We start from the raw sequence: 17219 nt of genomic DNA on the forward strand, positions 1-17219 counted from the left end.
AGGGATGGAGGCTTTAGGGGTGGGATGTCTTTCCTGGGTGGATTTAAAAAAACAAAAACAAACAAACAAAAATCAAAAAACGTGAGCTGCTGGTTTTAGTGTCTTTGCTCTTCTGATCTCCCCAGGTCCCTGCCGAAAACTGAGAGCAATTCCTGTCCATCAGGGTTGTAAAGCTAAATTCAGAGCTCCAGGTAGGGGGATTTCATGCAGGTTTGTTGCAGTCTCTTCACAAGGATCTGCTCTACATTTTGTCAGAGCTTTAACACAATTGTGCTTGTTATGGGAAGAGACAGAGCTACACTGTTGAATGCAGTCCCACTGCTAGGTCTGTGATGGCTTTTGGTGCCATAACAAGGCTCTTTGGGTCCCTGAGCTGTTTGCCCTTAATTCCCTTGGGCCACAGCCACCTTCTGTGTCAACTTTACTACTGCACTGCCTATGAGGCTGCTCTGCTTGGGACACAAGCCTTTCCTGTCATCAGTAGTCTTTTGGTCCACCTTTCCCCACCGCTGACTGGCTCAGGCCCACCTCAGAGCAGGGGGCTTGGCAACTAGTTGTCCATGTATTCCTCTTTTTCTTGGCAGGTTGGCTGTTGGTAGCCAGGATAAACTGCAGCAGGTTAACACCCACGCGGTACAGTCTCTGCAGGGTATTTTCTACCCAAAATGGGTTTTTCCTGCGGCGGTGTGGAGCTCACAGCTCAGTCCCAGTGATGTCTTTTACCCATTAGTTGCTGTGCTAATTAAGGGCATGGAGGGATTTGCTTTCCTCGGGGACCCATGTGCTCTATTTTACTCCATCCTCAGCCTTGCAGTTGCTATCTCTGCCTCCTGATTTAATGCCTCTCCATCCTTGACTGCAAAGGGGCTCAGAAACAAGACAGAGATGAACCTCAGCTTTGGCCTCAAAGTGTGAGGACGTGGCAGAGAGGAAACAGTCTCAGAGCTGGTGCCAGGGACTTTGTCCCCTAAAGCACCCCTGTCCCTTGAGGTCCCCCTCACTGACCTGGTGCTGGCCGCCGTGGCTTCTCTGGAGCAGGGGAGCTGGGTGGCTCTGGGATCTCAGCTTCAAGAGGGGTTTCTTCCTGTGCCAGGTGGGAAGAAGGTGGTGCTATCAATCTCATCCTTCCTATGGGAGCTGGGGTGCTGCCCCACAGAGCCCCCCCTCCAGCCTGCTGGGTCTGTTTGGGGTTTTGAACTAGTGAGGGGTGACTTTGCCACCCCTTATCTCCCTGGTGTTGCCAACCACCACCCAGGCCGGGCCATCAACACACCATCCACCCAGATTTTGCAGGTCTCCAAGCTCCTGTTAAGGTGACCATGAGCCAGAAGAGCCAACCCCAGCATTACAAGGGAGAGGGAGGGAGTTGCAGGTATGGGTCCTGCTGGAGGGCCCAGAATAGGTGGTGGGTGAATGTGTGGGGATCTGCCCTCCCCAGGACACCATGTCTTCTTAGGCCTCCTTACCTGGATATGCAGCTTGTTCAGGAGTTCCATGGGCTCGAGGAAGTTGCAGGGGACGATCCCTTTCTGCAGGGGAAGGAGAGGTGAGTGGGGATTGCTTGGCAAGGAGGCAACCCACTACTGGAGGACGCAACTGAACTTGTCCCCACCTTGCCCTGAATCCAGGAGAGTCCCTGAAGCTTGAAGGTTAGTTGCTGCAGGTTGGATGGGTTTCCCTGAACCCTGCAGCCTAAGCCAGGGTGGACTTAAGGGCCTTCAGTCAGACATTCATTGCTGACAGCAAGGTTCTGCCCTGCAAGTCCTCTGCAGAACCTCACAGCGTACACCCTATCATCTGCCCCCCTCCTGCCAAGCACGTTCCTGGTACCTTTCCGTTGAACATCACCGTAGCCCAGTTGTCCTTCTCTTTCTTCAGTACAAAGACAATGTTTCCTGGCAGGACCTGCAGCTCCTCGGCGGTTTCAGGGATGAACTCGTACAAGACGCGGTGCGGCTGCCCTTCGAGGGCCCTGAGGCGGGGAGCAGCAGCCAGGTCAGGAAGGTGGGCAACATCATTGTTTTATTTTGTAGGGGGAACCCAGATCTCTGTCTCCTTGTTTCTATGATCCATTCCCTCTCTCCCCCAAGTTTTGGGTGCTGGCAGGACACTCAGCTGCAATGATGCAGGACAGGCTTGGACCTGGCTGCATGGATTAGCAGCATTGCCTATCATTCATCCAACTCACCTGAGGATTTCTGGGGTCTTGGGCCTGGGTGGAGGACCAGAGGCCTGCCAACAAGAAGACAAAAAGAAAATTATCAGTAATCTGGGACCCTTCAGTTGCCTTGCAGAAATGTCCTGCAGCCTTCTACCATGCCTGCCATCACCCCTGCATGGTTCCTTCCTCCCTCTGCTGGTGTCAGGTCGTAGGGTTTCAACCTAAAGGGAGTTTTTTGTTGCTTTGGAGCCAGCTGCAGTAGGGTTTTGGCACTCTGCCACCTTGATGTGTAAAGCAACCACCTTAAGTGCTGTGAGGAATATCGTTGGCTTCGCTCCTTCAAAGGAGCGGTTTCCAAAGTCTTCCACCTGCAGTTGGTTTTCAGAGGCACAATCCTGTTTTCACTTGTGATTTTCATTTCAGCTTGCAGAGGGTTGAGATCACAGATTTGGCATCAGCTGGTATAAACTAAGTTGTGTTCCCTGTTACGCTTGCGAAATCCCCAGCTGCTGTTGTGCTTTATGGTCTCTCCTGCCTGAGTAGTTTAAGGTCTCTGGTGGATTTAGCAACCCTCTGAAGAAGCTACTTGAAATAGTCCTGACTCCGGCAGGAAGGTGCCAACGCTTGGCTGTATAAGAAGAGTGCCTTTCATCTTGCGTCACGGCGCCGTAGGCTGCAGCAGCTGCACTTCCCTCTAGCCTCTCAAAAAGCTCCTGTAAAAACTCTTCTGTGCCCTTAGAGATGGAAAGATGCCACGACATCATCAGGAAGATGGCAACAAAGACTGAAAGGGCTTCAGGAACTGGGAGGAGGATGGAGAATGAAAGCGAAACTGCTCTTGCTTCTCTGATGGCTTGAGCTGAGAGAGATGAACCCGGTGAATCTTATGGGGAGGGTCTGAGACCCCTCCCTGATGGAAGCCATCACCCCGCAGCAACAGTGGGGGCAGAGGATGTGTTGGCTGGCCATGACTTCCTTTATCAGGGAACTGGTTTGACCTCAGCCACAGATGCGTAGGTGGGTTTGGGCTGTGCTCTCTGATGACAGAGAAAGCAGCTGAGATGTGAGGGCAGTGTCTGCCTCCCACCTGTGGCGGTAATGGGAAGGTCACGGTGGCAATGCTGCTGTTTGCTCCCTGCTGTGAGGTGGAGACCTCACGAGCTGTGGGTTGATACCCATCCCAATGTCCTCCTGAGATTTCACTGAGGATGCTCTTCACTGGTGGTGTCTTACCTGTGGTTGGAGTGGAGCAAATCCTGAAAAATCATCCTTGTCCACCACGGATGCCACCACCTAGAGTCAAAGACAGACAGGTAGTGACTTGGTGCTTGTAGAACTCTCTTAGACATCTGTCCACCCTCCTCCTTTGCTGTTGCCTAAGCCAAGCTCTTCAGGATGCTTCAGGTTCAAGAGCGTCTGTGATTTTAGGCAAAGTGTCTTTGACTACAGGCTCAGTGCTTCAAGGCATCAAAACTCACCTCAGCTGTGGTAAGTTTGTAGTTCTTAGCCCCATCATTACTGCAGTTAGAGCCATTATAACCTAAAAGCTTCCATTTATATTTTAATCAGAAATGTTGAAGGGAGTCTAAGAGTCCAACTCAAGCCCTTAAGCATCATTTAGAAAGTTCATAAACGTTTGTGTGCAAATTTCTGGGGATTCCCTGACTCTCAAGGAGCCCTCGTTCTTGGTCAAGAAGTTCCCTGGTGCCTACACAGCCAAGGGTTCCCATTCCACAGGAGCAGTGCCTCCCAGGAAGGACCTGAGCCCAAGACTGATGTACCAGAGCTCAGATTTTGCACACTCCTGGCAGAAAAGCTGCCTTGCTTATCTGAGCTGAAAAGCCCCTTTCAAACAGAGCAGAGGAAGTTCCCATTCCACAGGAGCAGTGCCTCCCAGGAAGGACCTGAGCCCAAGACTGATGTACCAGAGCTCAGATTTTGCACACTCCTGGCAGAAAAGCTGCCTTGCTTATCTGAGCTGAAAAGCCCCTTTCAAACAGAGCAGAGGAAGAACTGGAGGTTGTTTGTGGGTGTCAGATTTTAAATAGTCTCTTCCCCTCCCCCCAAAATATCTTGGCTTAAGTTGAAGCTCCAGTGGGACCTCGTTGCTGTCTGTCCCTCATGTTCAGAGAAACTGAAAATAGGCCATGCTCTGCGGAAATACACTTTCAGCTCCTCTATTCCTGGAGACTCCCTATTCCCCACAAGATCCCTACGTGCCATCCCTCCCTCCATGCCTGGAGGGGTGGATCCCTGAGGCATGGACCAGCTTCGTATCTTTGGCTGCCCACCAGGCAGCAGATAACAGCCCAGAGGGGTGGTGAGAGGGTGGTCAGCAGCTCTCCTCAACCCACAGGTGTGGCCTGAAGAATTAAGGTATTTCTTTCTTACCGTAGCCTTCCCCAGGTAGTCCTGTCCTCAACCCACAGGCGTGGCCTGCAGAAATAAGGTATTTCTTTCTTACCGTAGCCTTCCCCAGGTAGTCCTTCTTCTCCAGCTGAGCCACTTGCTTTTCATTTGGTCTGAACAGCTTCCCTGTGGGAATGGCCACCAGGTCACAGAGCTTCTGCTTCTGTAGCACAGAGAAATCACAGCTCTCTTTAGAGGTCGAAGCAGGGACTGCTTTACTGTCCCCTTCCTTCTACCTCTGGGGTTAAGGTCTCGCTCTGAAAAGTCAAAACTCTGCCATGACAGCCCTGACATGGTCCATTTAGCCATCCCTGCCTCCCCAGTGACCTAAAGCTCTTCTCACCACCCCTTGCCGCAGTACAACGTGCCCATTTCGGACAGCCCACTGCATCTTTCTTCTGCTCTGCTAAAGCTGTATCTTTGGAGAGGTGGTTTCTGTTGTGGTGATTTTTCTCCCTTCTCCCTGTGGGGCTGCTGTGAGCAAACACGGTGGCTGTAAGACTTGGTCCTCCTTACCAGGATGGCTTCCATCGCCCTGTCAATCTTGTTGTGCTGGGGCTCGCTCTTCACCCTCATGGCCAGTGTCAAGTGCTCCTCAGCTTTCTTCCAGTCCTCTATCGTGGCATACACCAGCCCAATGTTATAGAGTATCTGCCAGAGGGATGGGAGCAAGGAAATGAGCTCTTAGAGCAGCCAGACCTTTTCCAGGAGCGCAGTGAAGGAGAGGACAGCAGGGTGGTAGCACCGCACAGACCACTGCACCATTTTGCTTGCAAGGCACAAAGAGAAGTTGGCTGTCTTCTCCTTAAGTTTCTTAAGATGCTGAACAGTCCTTTGGGATCAAAACTGCCAGTCAAGTCTTTCTCACCTCACAAGCAAAGAGCTTGTGCCGCAGCCCCAGGATCTTGTAGTCGATGAGCTGGTTGCCTCGCAGCTGGGCCAGTGCCTCTTTGAAATCCTTGATGGCCTTTTCATGGCTGTGAGGAGAGGACAAGGGTGTCACCACCTTGGGGGTGGCTTTCTGACTACCTGGTACCCCTTACAGATGCCTCTAAGTCCTTGCTTAAACTTTTTTTTTTATTGACTACCTGGTACCCCTCACAGATGCCTCTAAGTCCGTACTTAAACTTTTTTTTTTAGTTTAATTGGGTCTCTCCTCTCTCCTTGCAGTGTTTTTGGACACCCCAGGAGGAGGAGAGATGCTCCAAGGCTGGTGCTAATCCCAAGACTGCGCTGCCGATGAACAGGAACCTCTGTTTTACCTTGAGGGGTTGCAATTCAGCTCCTGCAGTACCGACCTGCCCAGGACTGTCCTCAGCTGAAGGCTGCCATCTCTGCAAAGGGCAAACCCTAAACTCTAAAGCCCTCCACTCACTTCTGCCTCCGGTAGAACACGGTCCCTCGCTGGAAATAAGCCACCGCCAGGTGCTTGTCACAGCTGATGCTCCGGGTGAACGCCTGCATGAAGGTAGGAGTGGGGTGAAAAGGGGATGAGAAGGGGAGAGCTTTAAAAAAAAGGAGTCCCTAAAGTGGTTATAGCTATCCTGTGTTAGCCAAGGGGCTGGCTCTGGGTGCTATGTCTCTCTGCAGCACTGGGCACGCTCCGGTAGAACACGGTCCCTCGCTGGAAATAAGCCACCGCCAGGTGCTTGTCACAGCTGATGCTCCGGGTGAACGCCTGCATGAAGGTAGGAGTGGGGTGAAAAGGGGATGAGAAGGGGAGAGCTTTAAAAAAAAGGAGTCCCTAAAGTGGTTATAGCTATCCTGTGTTAGCCAAGGGGCTGGCTCTGGGTGCTATGTCTCTCTGCAGCACTCTCATCGGGGTGGGTAAAGCCTGTACCAGGCTCCCAATTTTTTTTTGAGTCAGAACCATCTGCCACCTCTTGCTTGGCAGCTTGCTGCCCCCGTGGTCACCTCTGGGAGAGAAGGAGGGCAAGCAGCAAGCTGTCCACCTCTTTGGCTGCTTGGCCTCTGATTCACTGAGAAAACAGGTTCAGCAGGAACCGCCCGGGAGCGTCACGCTTCATCCCGGCTTTAAAAGGCCCCGAATCCTTCCCTCAGTCAGACCTTGGACCTTAATTCCTCCCGTTGCCACCGAGTCCATCCATCTGGCAGGTTCTGCCCCTGTGGGAGGGAGTAGGGACCGTAGGGCTGTACCTTACCTCCTCCGCCTCGGCCAGCTCCCCCAGGACGAGGTGGAGGCAGCCGATGTTAAAGCAGATTTTGGCAGGGGGGTTCTGGACGGCTGTGAAGGCCTCCAGGGCTGCTCTCCACTCCTTCCTGTCCGCCGCGCACACCCCTTCTTGCCACAGCCGTATGGTCTCCACCAGGGACATGGTGGGGTGGGAGCGGGAGGTCGTGGGTCTCACCCCCTCCTCCTTCTCCTTCCTGGTGGTGCTGCTGCTCGGCCTCTCTTTAGCTCCCTTCTGCCTCCCCCGCTGCCCGTGTCGCAAACCTGGCAGGAAGTGGCCTCACTCGGGCGTCAGTGAAACGCGGCCCCGGGATGGGGAAGTGGGGCAGAGCCTGTCTCTGCTGTGGCAGGTTCCCACCCTGGGCTGCCACGGGTTGCAGGCTGGGTCCTCTCTGGCAGCTGCTCCTCACCCCTTCAGGTTTTGCTTCTCTGGGCTTTCACAGATTTGACAGAGTTGGAAGGGAGGGTTTTGCTTCTCTGGGCTTTCACAGATTCAACAGAGTTGGAAGGGACCTTCTAGAGATCATCCAGTCCAACTCCCCGGCCAAAGCAGGGTTGCCCAGAGCACATCACTCAGGGCTGCATCCAGGTGGGGCTTGAAAATCTACAGAGAGGGGGATTCCACACCCTCCCTGGGCAGCCTGTTCCAGGGCTCTGCCACCCTCACCGTAAAGAAGTTCTTCCTCATATTTGAGTGGAACTTCCCATGTTCCAGCTTGTGCCCGTTGCCCCTTGTCCTGTCACTGGGAACCACTGAAAAGAGTCCAGCTCCATCATCCTTCAACCCACCCTTTAGGAACTTGTAAACATAGATGAGGTCTCCCCTCAGTCCTCTCTTCTCAAGGCTAAAGAGCCTCAGCTCTTTGAGCCTTTTCTCATAAGGGAGGTGCTCTAATCCCTTAATCATCTTGGTTGTCCTACGTTGGACTCTCTCCAGTAGTTCCCTGTCTCTCTTTTCAATGAAAAGCTGTGGATTGTGTTGGCCGGATGGTTGATCAGGTCAAATTTAGAGTTGCAAAGCACTGCAGCCAAGTCCCTTATGCCTTCCAACGTCTGGCCTTCAATGGAGGTAGCTGCTAAACAGTTCCTGCAGGTATCTCCACAGCTGCCAGCAGCTGAACTGGGGCTGTCCTGCCTGTCTGCCCAAGCAGGAAGGCAAAGTACAGCCCAAGGCACAGCCTGGGAAACCTTTCATCCAGACTGTCCCCCACCCATGCAGGGCTACAGGCTTGGGGCAGAGTGGCAGAAAAGGATCTGGAGGTGTTGGTCGACTGTCGGCAGAACATGAGCCAGCAGTGTGCCCAGGTGGCCAAGAAGGCCAACAGCATCCTGGCCTGTATCAGGAACAGCATGGCGAGTAGGACTAGGGCAGTGATCGTCCCCCTGTACTGGGCACTGGTGAGGCCCCATTTCGAGTGCTGTGTCCAGTTTTGGGCCCCTTACCACAAAAAAGACACTGAGGTGCTGGAGCAGGTCCAGAGAAGGGCAACGAAGCTGGTGAGGGGTCTGGAGAGCAAGTCTTATGAGGAGAGGCTGAGGGAGCTGGGGTTGTTCAGCCTGGAGAAAAGGAGGCTGAGGGAAGACCTCTCGCTCTCTACAACTGCCTGAAAGGAGGCTGTAGGGAGGCGGGGGTCGGTCTCTTCTCCCAAGTCACAGGTGGCAGGACAAGAGGAAACGGCCTCAAGTTGCTCCAGGGGAGGTTCAGGCTGGATATTAGGAAAAATTTTTACACTGAAAGGGTCATCAGACATTGGAATGGGCTGCCCAGGGAAGTGGTTGAGGCACCACCCCTGGAGGTGTTCAAAAGACAGGCTGACATGGTGCTGGGGTACATGGTTTAGTGATGGTTTTTATGGCAGAGTTAGCTTGATGGTTGGACTAGATGATCTTGAAGGTCCCTTCCAACCTAGATGGTTCTATGATTCTATGATGCCCCCGTGAGGAGCTCCGCTGCTGGGGGTGTGAGGATCTGCTCATGGATGAGGCTTGGGGGCCAGCAGCCATGCTGTGTTGAGCCCCAGCAGTGGTGGTAGCTCACACTCAGCCCAACATCACTTCTGTCAAGGTGTTTTATGGCCAACAGAGCATAACCTGGCTCTGGAGAGCTGCTGGGAGGAGAGCGGGACACTGAGCATGTGGTAGCCACCAAGGTAGTGATGGCAGGGATCTGAACTGCCAACTCCGAATGTTTGGAGCTGGGTGCTCCACACATGGTTTCTACTAGTTTTGGAAATACTTTGCCTCTGTCTCATCTACCAATGATACGATGCGTATTTTGTAAGAGTTTAAAATATGTCAGCAAGACTTGGCCCTCGTGCGTTTACTCACACTTCCCCAGCAAATTACACAATGCCAACAACTGGAGGGAGACTGTGGGCCTTTCTCATCTACCAATGATACGATGCGTATTTTGTAAGAGTTTAAAATATGTCAGCAAGACTTGGCCCTCGTGCGTTTACTCACACTTCCCCAGCAAATTACACAATGCCAACAACTGGAGGGAGACTGTGGGCCTTTTTGGTTTCTGCTTGGGAAGAAACCTGAGACTGAAGAACAAGGACTTGGTTTTCATTCAACTTTTGACTTCTGCTTGGGAAGAAACCTGAGCCACTGAAGAACAAGGACTTGGTTTTCATTCAAAAGTAGGACCAAGCACATCCTTGAACCTCGGGGTCTCCTTGGTTCTCCAGTTGTAAGTGTGCCCATGGCATCACTTTGCACCCTGCCGACTCCTGTGAGCTTCCTGCAGGAGCAGGAGACTCTCTGACCTCCAGAAAAGCAGAGGGAAATGCAACCAGCTGTCGTGATGCTGGAGGAGAGGGTTGGGAATAACAACATGGTGAGCGTGGAAACACCCCTCTGAGATGCCTTTTCCCATTCCTTTGAGGAATGGGAGACCCTGTCTAGCAGGAAACAGTTAATCTTCTTGTAGGGATAATTTTCTGCTCATTTAATTATCTGAATTGGCACACTGGTAGGGCCAGGTTGATCCCAAAATTGGTCCAAGGGGAGCTACACGATGATGTGAGATCTCCCCTGTGACAAGTGTTGGGTTGTTTTTTTTTCTTGTATTTCACTGAAAGATGGGATCTCAAAGTCTCTTGTTCCCCTTTCTCTTACCCAGCTGATTTAGCAGGAAAACTCATTTCTTCTACAATAACGACCAAGAGGAAGTTAGTAACGGAGGCGGTAACATCTCCCACGGGAGATTCTTGGAATCCAGTACAAATGCAGGTCACCAAGAGATGGGCAAGAAATATGTAGACATGGCCAAAATCAGAAGTGCCCAAAGTGCCTATCAGAAATGCCCCCAATCAGCCTTCCTTGCCATCCCTCTTTGAGTAGGTCCAATCTGCACGTAGAGTATTTTTCATTGAAGGCTTCCTTCTCCTAATAGGAAGGGAAACATGTTTTGCAAAATTGAATTGTTTAGGGATTTTTTAGTTCCTTGCCCATCTTTCTCTGCTCTTGCCTCTCAATCCTTTGTGTAAGGTGGCACAATGGGTTTCTAACACCCCCTCTGCCTGGGTGTGTGTGAACTGCCATTATGAGTGGAGATGATTGAGGTTTGGGGCCGGGAGCTGAGGATGACCTCCACCAGCCCCAGCTGCTGTAAGATGGCCTGCTAGCTTGTGGTGACTCCTTTGGTGAGCTCCTCTCCATCTCGTGGGCTGGTTCCATCCCCGGGCTGCACCGCTGGAGGTCTTGTTAATGCCATGCTGGTGGAATTTGGCTGTGCCAGAAGCACTCGGTGCCCTCCACCATGTGCCTGCCAGGGATACCAAGCTCAGGCTCTGCTTTGCCACCACAGTGGAGGGAGCTTGTGCCTCCTCCTGCAGAGCTGGAGCCGGAGGATTTAAAGCTGCTCTGGACTCGCTCAGCTGGTGGTGGCCCCGGCGCAAGGTGAAAGCAGCATCCAGATGCAGGTCATCGTTTGGTGCGGCTGCAGCTTGCTCCATGTCGTGGTGTCCATATGGCCCATGAAATCAAGGCAGGATTTGGAGGAGAGAGGTAAATTTATTAATTATTTTTTTAAACTAGATTTGCTTTTTACCTTCCTGTCATTCAGTTGGCAGAAGAGATGACTTCTGGCAAATCTTGCGCTACTACCCCTTCCCTCCTGCTTCGTGCAAGTCTTTTCGCACATCCCTGAAGGCAGGTGCAGAAGACATATGTTTTTACGTAAATGTTTCTAAATACATCATAGCCTGGCCCGAGGGGAATCTGGAGAACACTAAGATTGTGCTTGGTGTTGCTTTGGTTTATCTAATGCCACCTAGAGGTAGCTGACCTGTTGACGTCAGCTGTTTGGGGAAATATTTTTCACATATTTGGGATTACAGGTTGGGGTGTTGTTTTTGGTTTTTGTTTTTGTTTTTTTAAATGAGGATTGGTTGGTGTCTTAGCCAAACTTGGACAAATCAAACGAAACAGAGAAGCCAAACACAGTCCCTGGGAGAGCTGTGAGGTCAGAGCCATCACTGCATGTGGCTGAGGCTTCTCCATGTATCGTTGAAATTAACATTTCTGTAGGGCCAGATCTTCCACTTTGCATGGCCTGTTGTTGTGCCTACGCTCTTCTTACTGTGTCCTGAGTGAACGTGGTGCATCGGGAAAGCCCTGGTTTGAGCCACCCAAGGGCACTAGCTCTGCTTCTCCAAAGCAATGACTCGGGTAACGAACAGGGAACGTCCTTCCGATGTGGGAGCACTCAACACCAGGTTTCTATATGCTCAGGCCCTTCAGAAGTTCAAGCCCAGCACGTGTGCGATGTGGGCACAATCACCCCACCCACAGGAAAAGCCCAGGACCATATCTTTGCTTAAACTATTACTAAAACCAAAAATTATATGTTTAATCTCTTGAAGCTGGGGCAGGCAGAGACGAACAAAAGCCCAGCTGTGAAATCAGGAGGGTCACTCCACACAACAACCCTGCGAGGCCATTACCCTTTTCCTTCTTTTGTTCTTAAGAAAGCATCTAACATTAATGGCTGGGATGATCTCACTCTCTGGCTACAATTTTAGCCCAGGCAGAGACATCTCTAGTAGTCCTAGTTTACAACATTTCTTCTTGTTTAAATATCTCACTGAAATAATCTCAGATTTTCTGGTTGGATGAAGCTTCTTGGGCACCGCCGTTACAACAACCAACTGCTAGAAACCATGACACAAGTCTATCAAGAAAAATAGTGGAGGGAAAAAGTTTTACAGCTTGCTTTTTTACTGTTGTCCACCCTGGAACAGCAGCCTGCTGGAATTTCAAGGCATTTCAGACACCGAGTAAATAATTCAGTGACGATTTATTGTCTGGCCTTTATTATTATTACAAAAAAAGCAGATATCAAAAAACAGCAAAGATTTCACAAGTTTCCCCAACAGTTTTACACAACTGAACTGCAGTAAAAGGGTGAATGTAAAACACATGTTATTTCAGTTCTGGCCCTAAACCTTCAAGGGTGATCTGTGGTCTGGGATGTCCTGGGCTTTCCTAATTCTTCACGTTGGAACAGGATTTGTGCACTAGCTAACAGGCTGTGGCACCAACGGGAATGTGAACTGTCTGGGATCATTTAAGATCCTACACTCCTAGGAAACAAAACAGGAGCTCTGCAAGGATGGTGTGGATACCAGTATGGGTGTATCAGGTTACCCCAGGCAGCTGCTACGTTGTGCTTGACAAAATCAAATCACTTTCAAGTTGCTGAAACGTGATTTGTTGTACGAAAGCTGCTTTTTTCGTCTTCTCTTCAGGATCTTTGCTCCCCAGAACAAAGGAGTTCACTGGGCTGGGCACCAGCGTAAATGGACCATCAACCTTTTAAATTCTACCATCCAAACTGCATGATGGACAACTTCATCCCGTTGGGACTTTGCCGCTGCAGCCCCAGCATTGGACTGATCACGGGGAACCAGAAGAGGCCGTGAAGATGTGAGGTTAAGGAAAATGCTCAGCTCTCTGGAATGATAATCGGGGTCGGAAGGGAGCCCTTGCTTTCTGCCCTAATCACGGCTGTAGGTTCAGAGGTTGACCAAAGGAAACATGGTCCAGTTACCTATATTAATAGCTGCCCCACTTCTCAAATACAGATCTTGCATCAGAACACTGCATGGCTAGCGAAAAGAATTAAGACATTGCCCTAAGTCCCTCAGCATTTGCTTGGAAAGTCAGGTCCAAAATCTGCCATAATTACACACAAATGCAAATCATCCTAAACGTGAAGTTGTGGATGTCTCCATACATGTCACTGAAATGTTCACGAGTACCAAATATTCCTGTTAGAAATAAAATTGCACCTTCATCATTTTCCAGAATTTAACAAAAAAAGAGATCACGATATGCGTTATTTGTCAAGGTATGAAAGAAGCAGCGAGAAGGCAAGCTGAGAGACAGGCACTGCCCCCAGGGCAGCAATGGCATTTGGTGGGTTGGGTTTTGCACCAGCATCTCCCATGCCGTGGATGGCAGACGACCGCTCGCTGCTGGATTTAAACCGTTTTCCTGGCAGTCAAAACGCGGACAATGGACCCTACTCCTCCAGCAGCCAGGGCCTGAGAAGAGAAAGACAGCAATTAACAACAGGACAAAGTAGTTACGGGCTGAACTAGGAGAGCCACCAAGCTGGTGAGGGGCCTGGAGAACAAGTCCTATGAGGAAAGGCTGAGGGAACTGGGCATGTTTAATTTGGAGAAGAGGAGGCTGAGGGGAGACCTCATTGCCCTCTACAACTACCTGAAAGGAGGGTGTAGAGAGGCAGGTGTTGGCCTCTTCTCCCAAAGGACGAACGACAAGACCAGAGGAAATGGTCTGAAGTTGGGGCAGGGAGGTTTAGATTAGATATTAGAAAGAATCACTTTCCTGAGAGAGTGGTCAGGCACTGGAACAGCCTGCCCAGGGAGGTGGTGGAGTCACCATCCCTGGAGGTATTTAAGAAACGTATAGACATGGCTCTTCAGGGCATGCTCTAGTGCCCAAGGTTATTGGTTTATGGCGAGGTGTTGAGTGTGGGGTTTAGTTGGTGGGTGCGGTGTTTTTGGTGGGCGTTTGGTGTGGTGTGTTTTGGATTTGTTTGGTGGTTTTTTGTTTTTGTTTGTTTGTTTGTTTGGGGTTTTTTTGTATTTTTTTTTTTTTTGTGGTTGGACTCGGTGATCTCAAGAGGTCCCTTCCAACCACTAAGATTCTGTGATTCTGTGAAACAGCTCCTCCTCAGAAAGGCTTTTTGATTGCATTTCAAATGACGAAACACTGGCACTCAGGGTGCCAGGAAAGGATGATCACATTGGCTTTAAAGACAGCTATCTAATGAGCTTTAATTTCCCTGCATAACCAAGTTGCAAACTTTGCTTCCCTCTAGGAAGACAACTACTTCCATCTGCTTGAATGGATCGAACCATTCTGTTTGCCTCAGTCTAACAGAAAATCGAATTTTAACTGTAGAATCTCTACCCAACGAATCAGAGTAAGCAGGCCCATGATACAACCAGCTGTCAGCTCGCAGGACTGTACCTTCCTCACGGTGTGAAATACACCATTTCAGTCGTACCAGACAGAAAGGTCCTGACTCTTCCCAGGCTCGGCGAGCGTGCCTCGGACCCAAGAACCTGCTACCTCGGATAACCAAGGTAAGAGCATGCCCTATGAACGCACCTTCTCGTGCCACTGCAGCAGCACAGCGCTGCTGTTGTCAGAGGGGCTCTCAAAGCCCTTGTAGATGTACTTCATTAGCAGGTCAACACCGTTCTTGTCCAGCGACTGCACCGCCTTCTCAATATCGTTGGCTTTGAAAGAGATGAGGACCTTCAGGACAATACTTTCTGCACGATCCTGTCAACAAATAAGGAAAGCATTCTCATACAAGGTGTGTTCAAATATTCCTTATTTTTTTTTAAATTAAATTAAGATTTTTTTAAAGAATTCTAGTGTCTGTTTAAATAGGGCCGTTTGTGCACAAATCTTGTGATAATAACATATAACCAACACATCTTCCCAATTCTAAACAGTGTAAAACAGTTTAACGTGTTTGTCCTGCTCTCAGTTTTCTGCCACTCTGCTTGTGTTTGCAATTCTCCGCCTATTAAATGAGCCACCTATGGCTCAGTAATCAATCTTTATTTAAAAACTCAAGGTCAAAGAATTAAGTACTTGTTTGGCCTCCCTTACCACCAGAGCCTTTTCCATGCCTTTGTACAGTTTAATGAGATACAACTATTATGTTCCATGGAAATGCCATTGGCCAGACTGGAGGAAGTGACTGCTGGAAGCCACACATTTTCAAAACAGTCAACCTGTGTCCCAGGCACATAGGCTACAAACTGGCAGCATTAATATTTTGCATTAATAACCATTTGCAAGTTCATCTGGATGTCATTTCATGCCCAGGAATGTGTGGTGTGATTACAGTGGCAGATTAGCCATGTAATCAGCAAAAGGCAGTTCTTCCTGTTCATCCATCACTAACTGAGGGAGGATGAAAGAAAAAGGTCTCGGGCTTGTTGGACTTTTCAATAATGTCATTACACAAATACTTCAAGCAGCCTACTTCTTCAGAAATTATGGATGTTAGCTTTCTTGTTCAGTTAAATATCCCATAGCCGCTTGGCTTACCAAGACTTCTCATATGAAGAGCTATAAATAAAAACATAAAAGTTATATATCAACTAAAAATGAAGCCAAACATTAAAATTCAGTCACTCTGCCCTTTTCAGTTCCACTGCCTTTGCAGTGTGTTCTTAAATCCATCAACACAGAGGTAATGGAAACAAGTTATTAATGCGAGGACAAAGCTGTTCCATCTCTTACACAGCACTATCTGCAACAAACAGCTGGGTCTCAAAACCCTGTGAAACCTGTCAGGAAAAGGTGGGGGCTAGGTAAAAAAATCTCCACTGGTGCCAGAGCAGCAGAGAAAGGCACCCGTGCGACTCTCCTCAAACAGGGAGAACAACCTCTGCAGGCGCTCACCATCTGGGCAGTTCCACATCTTATCTGCCTCTTCCTCTCCCTGCTGCCATCATGAGCTATTCAAGGCTCACTCTGGGGAGAGGCAGAAATGCACACAGGCAGCAGGCTCCTATATTCTGACACAGGGGGAGTGCTTGCGTTTTCTGAGGGTTTAACGGCTCAATTTTGATTGGATGCCATAACCATCACTTCTTCCTTTTTAGTACGTTGACAGTCGGGCTGTGCTAGCAGAGTTTCATTAGTCAGAGGTGACTACTGCAGTTATGGTTCCTTGATCGTTCAGCACCGACTCCATCTATGCTCTGCCAGGTCTGGATCAGACACGGGCACCTGGTGATGTGTGGAGTTAGCCAGGGCACACAACACACAACCAGTGCAGGTAGGGGCACACACAAAAGCCTGAATTAGCACCCTGTTAAAGGCATGTGGAGAGATGACATCCAGGCTATGGTATTTTGAATAAGATTAAAACAACAGAGCAGAGGGATATTTTGACATCAGGGAATACCCTGAAGCCAGATTCCTTGGCTTCCTTACAGCACACCTGGCAGGGTTGATGGGGCAGGGGTTACAGAAAGAGGAAAGGATTTTTAAGGAGTAACCCATGAATGAATTATTTATTATTTCACCTTCACTGCCTGGTTCTTTGTGTTGATAGGAGGGTTCTTCAGAGCTGCCTGTAGCGCAGCCATCATGTTCCCTGTGCCAGACGGTTAAGGACAAGACGCGAAGGATTTGCAAAGCAACAGAACCAGCTCCAGGACAGTGACACTGGCAGCTGGCTTGTGCATGACTGAAGATATGTAAAGTTCAGTGGATGCGCCAATTCCCTCTACAGATAGCACAGATTACACTGTTAAGTGGCAATTTTTAGGCCATTTGAGGAAGGAGCAGCGCCAACAAGAAGCTGTACGGTTCCAGTATTGGACAATACTTCTTAAGCCCTTCACTGAATGAGGATCCGAGTAAAAGAAACCATTCTCCATCGCTTCTGCTATTTGCAGCCCTCCAGAACAGGCCCTCAGCTCAGCATATCCACCCCCGACAGCCACCGGGACAGCAACCCAGCAGCAGCTGGAGGGAAGAGCTGCTCCACAAGCCAGCCAGCCAGGTACGATGGCAGTGGGAGCGGACACACAGAGCACTCCTTTGTGCCACAGGAAAACCCCTTCCTTTCCTCCATTTCCCTTCCCCCCCCCCCTCCCCCGACACTTGAAGCCACCTCAGAGATACCGCAGACACAGGACACACAGCCCAACCTCTGCTGCGAGGGGGAGGAAGCGAGGCCGCCTTCCTCCTGTCAGCCCCCGGGGCCCCCTCCTCCTGTCAGCCCCCGCTCCCCCTCAGCCCCTTTCCGCCCTCCTCTCGGGACAGGGCCCTGTCCGCCCCTCTCCGTCCCTCAGCGAGGGCTCTGGGCACGGATGTTCCCATAAAAGGCAGCCCTGACGGCGGCGGACGCCGCACCCGTCCTCCCCCCCCCCCCCCCCCCCCCCCCCC

At 50.3% G+C, this 17219-nt stretch overlaps 2 protein-coding genes across 2 annotated transcripts in view; both read right to left on the reverse strand.

Moving 5' to 3' along the window:
- The window catches only part of NCF2 (neutrophil cytosolic factor 2), a 21897-nt gene extending 14902 nt beyond the window's left edge, over positions 1–6995 (reverse strand). Inside the window, exons 1-10 of the mRNA XM_014947957.1 lie at positions 6733–6995; positions 5946–6028; positions 5439–5547; positions 5087–5221; positions 4626–4733; positions 3395–3454; positions 2189–2232; positions 1831–1972; positions 1467–1529; positions 1006–1084 (exon numbers count right to left, since the gene is read on the reverse strand). Coding sequence (XP_014803443.1) covers positions 1006–1084; positions 1467–1529; positions 1831–1972; positions 2189–2232; positions 3395–3454; positions 4626–4733; positions 5087–5221; positions 5439–5547; positions 5946–6028; positions 6733–6906 — 997 coding nt within the window. The 5' untranslated portion in view covers positions 6907–6995. The remainder of the gene's footprint in view (positions 1–1005; positions 1085–1466; positions 1530–1830; positions 1973–2188; positions 2233–3394; positions 3455–4625; positions 4734–5086; positions 5222–5438; positions 5548–5945; positions 6029–6732) is intronic.
- A 5049-nt stretch (positions 6996–12044) lies between these two features.
- ARPC5 (actin related protein 2/3 complex subunit 5) lies at positions 12045–16859 on the reverse strand. Its single transcript, XM_014949038.1, has 3 exons — positions 16352–16859; positions 14409–14585; positions 12045–13312 (listed from the first exon to the last, which is right to left on the reverse strand). Exons 1-3 carry the CDS (start codon positions 16415–16417, stop codon positions 13250–13252), a joined length of 306 nt encoding a protein of 101 aa, XP_014804524.1. The 5' UTR covers positions 16418–16859; the 3' UTR covers positions 12045–13249.
- Positions 16860–17219: the final 360 nt, after the last annotated feature.

The sequence above is a fragment of the Calidris pugnax genome, unplaced genomic scaffold (assembly GCF_001431845.1).
Source record: "Calidris pugnax isolate Ruff unplaced genomic scaffold, ASM143184v1 scaffold30, whole genome shotgun sequence".
NCBI classification, from domain to species: Eukaryota; Metazoa; Chordata; class Aves; order Charadriiformes; family Scolopacidae; genus Calidris; species Calidris pugnax.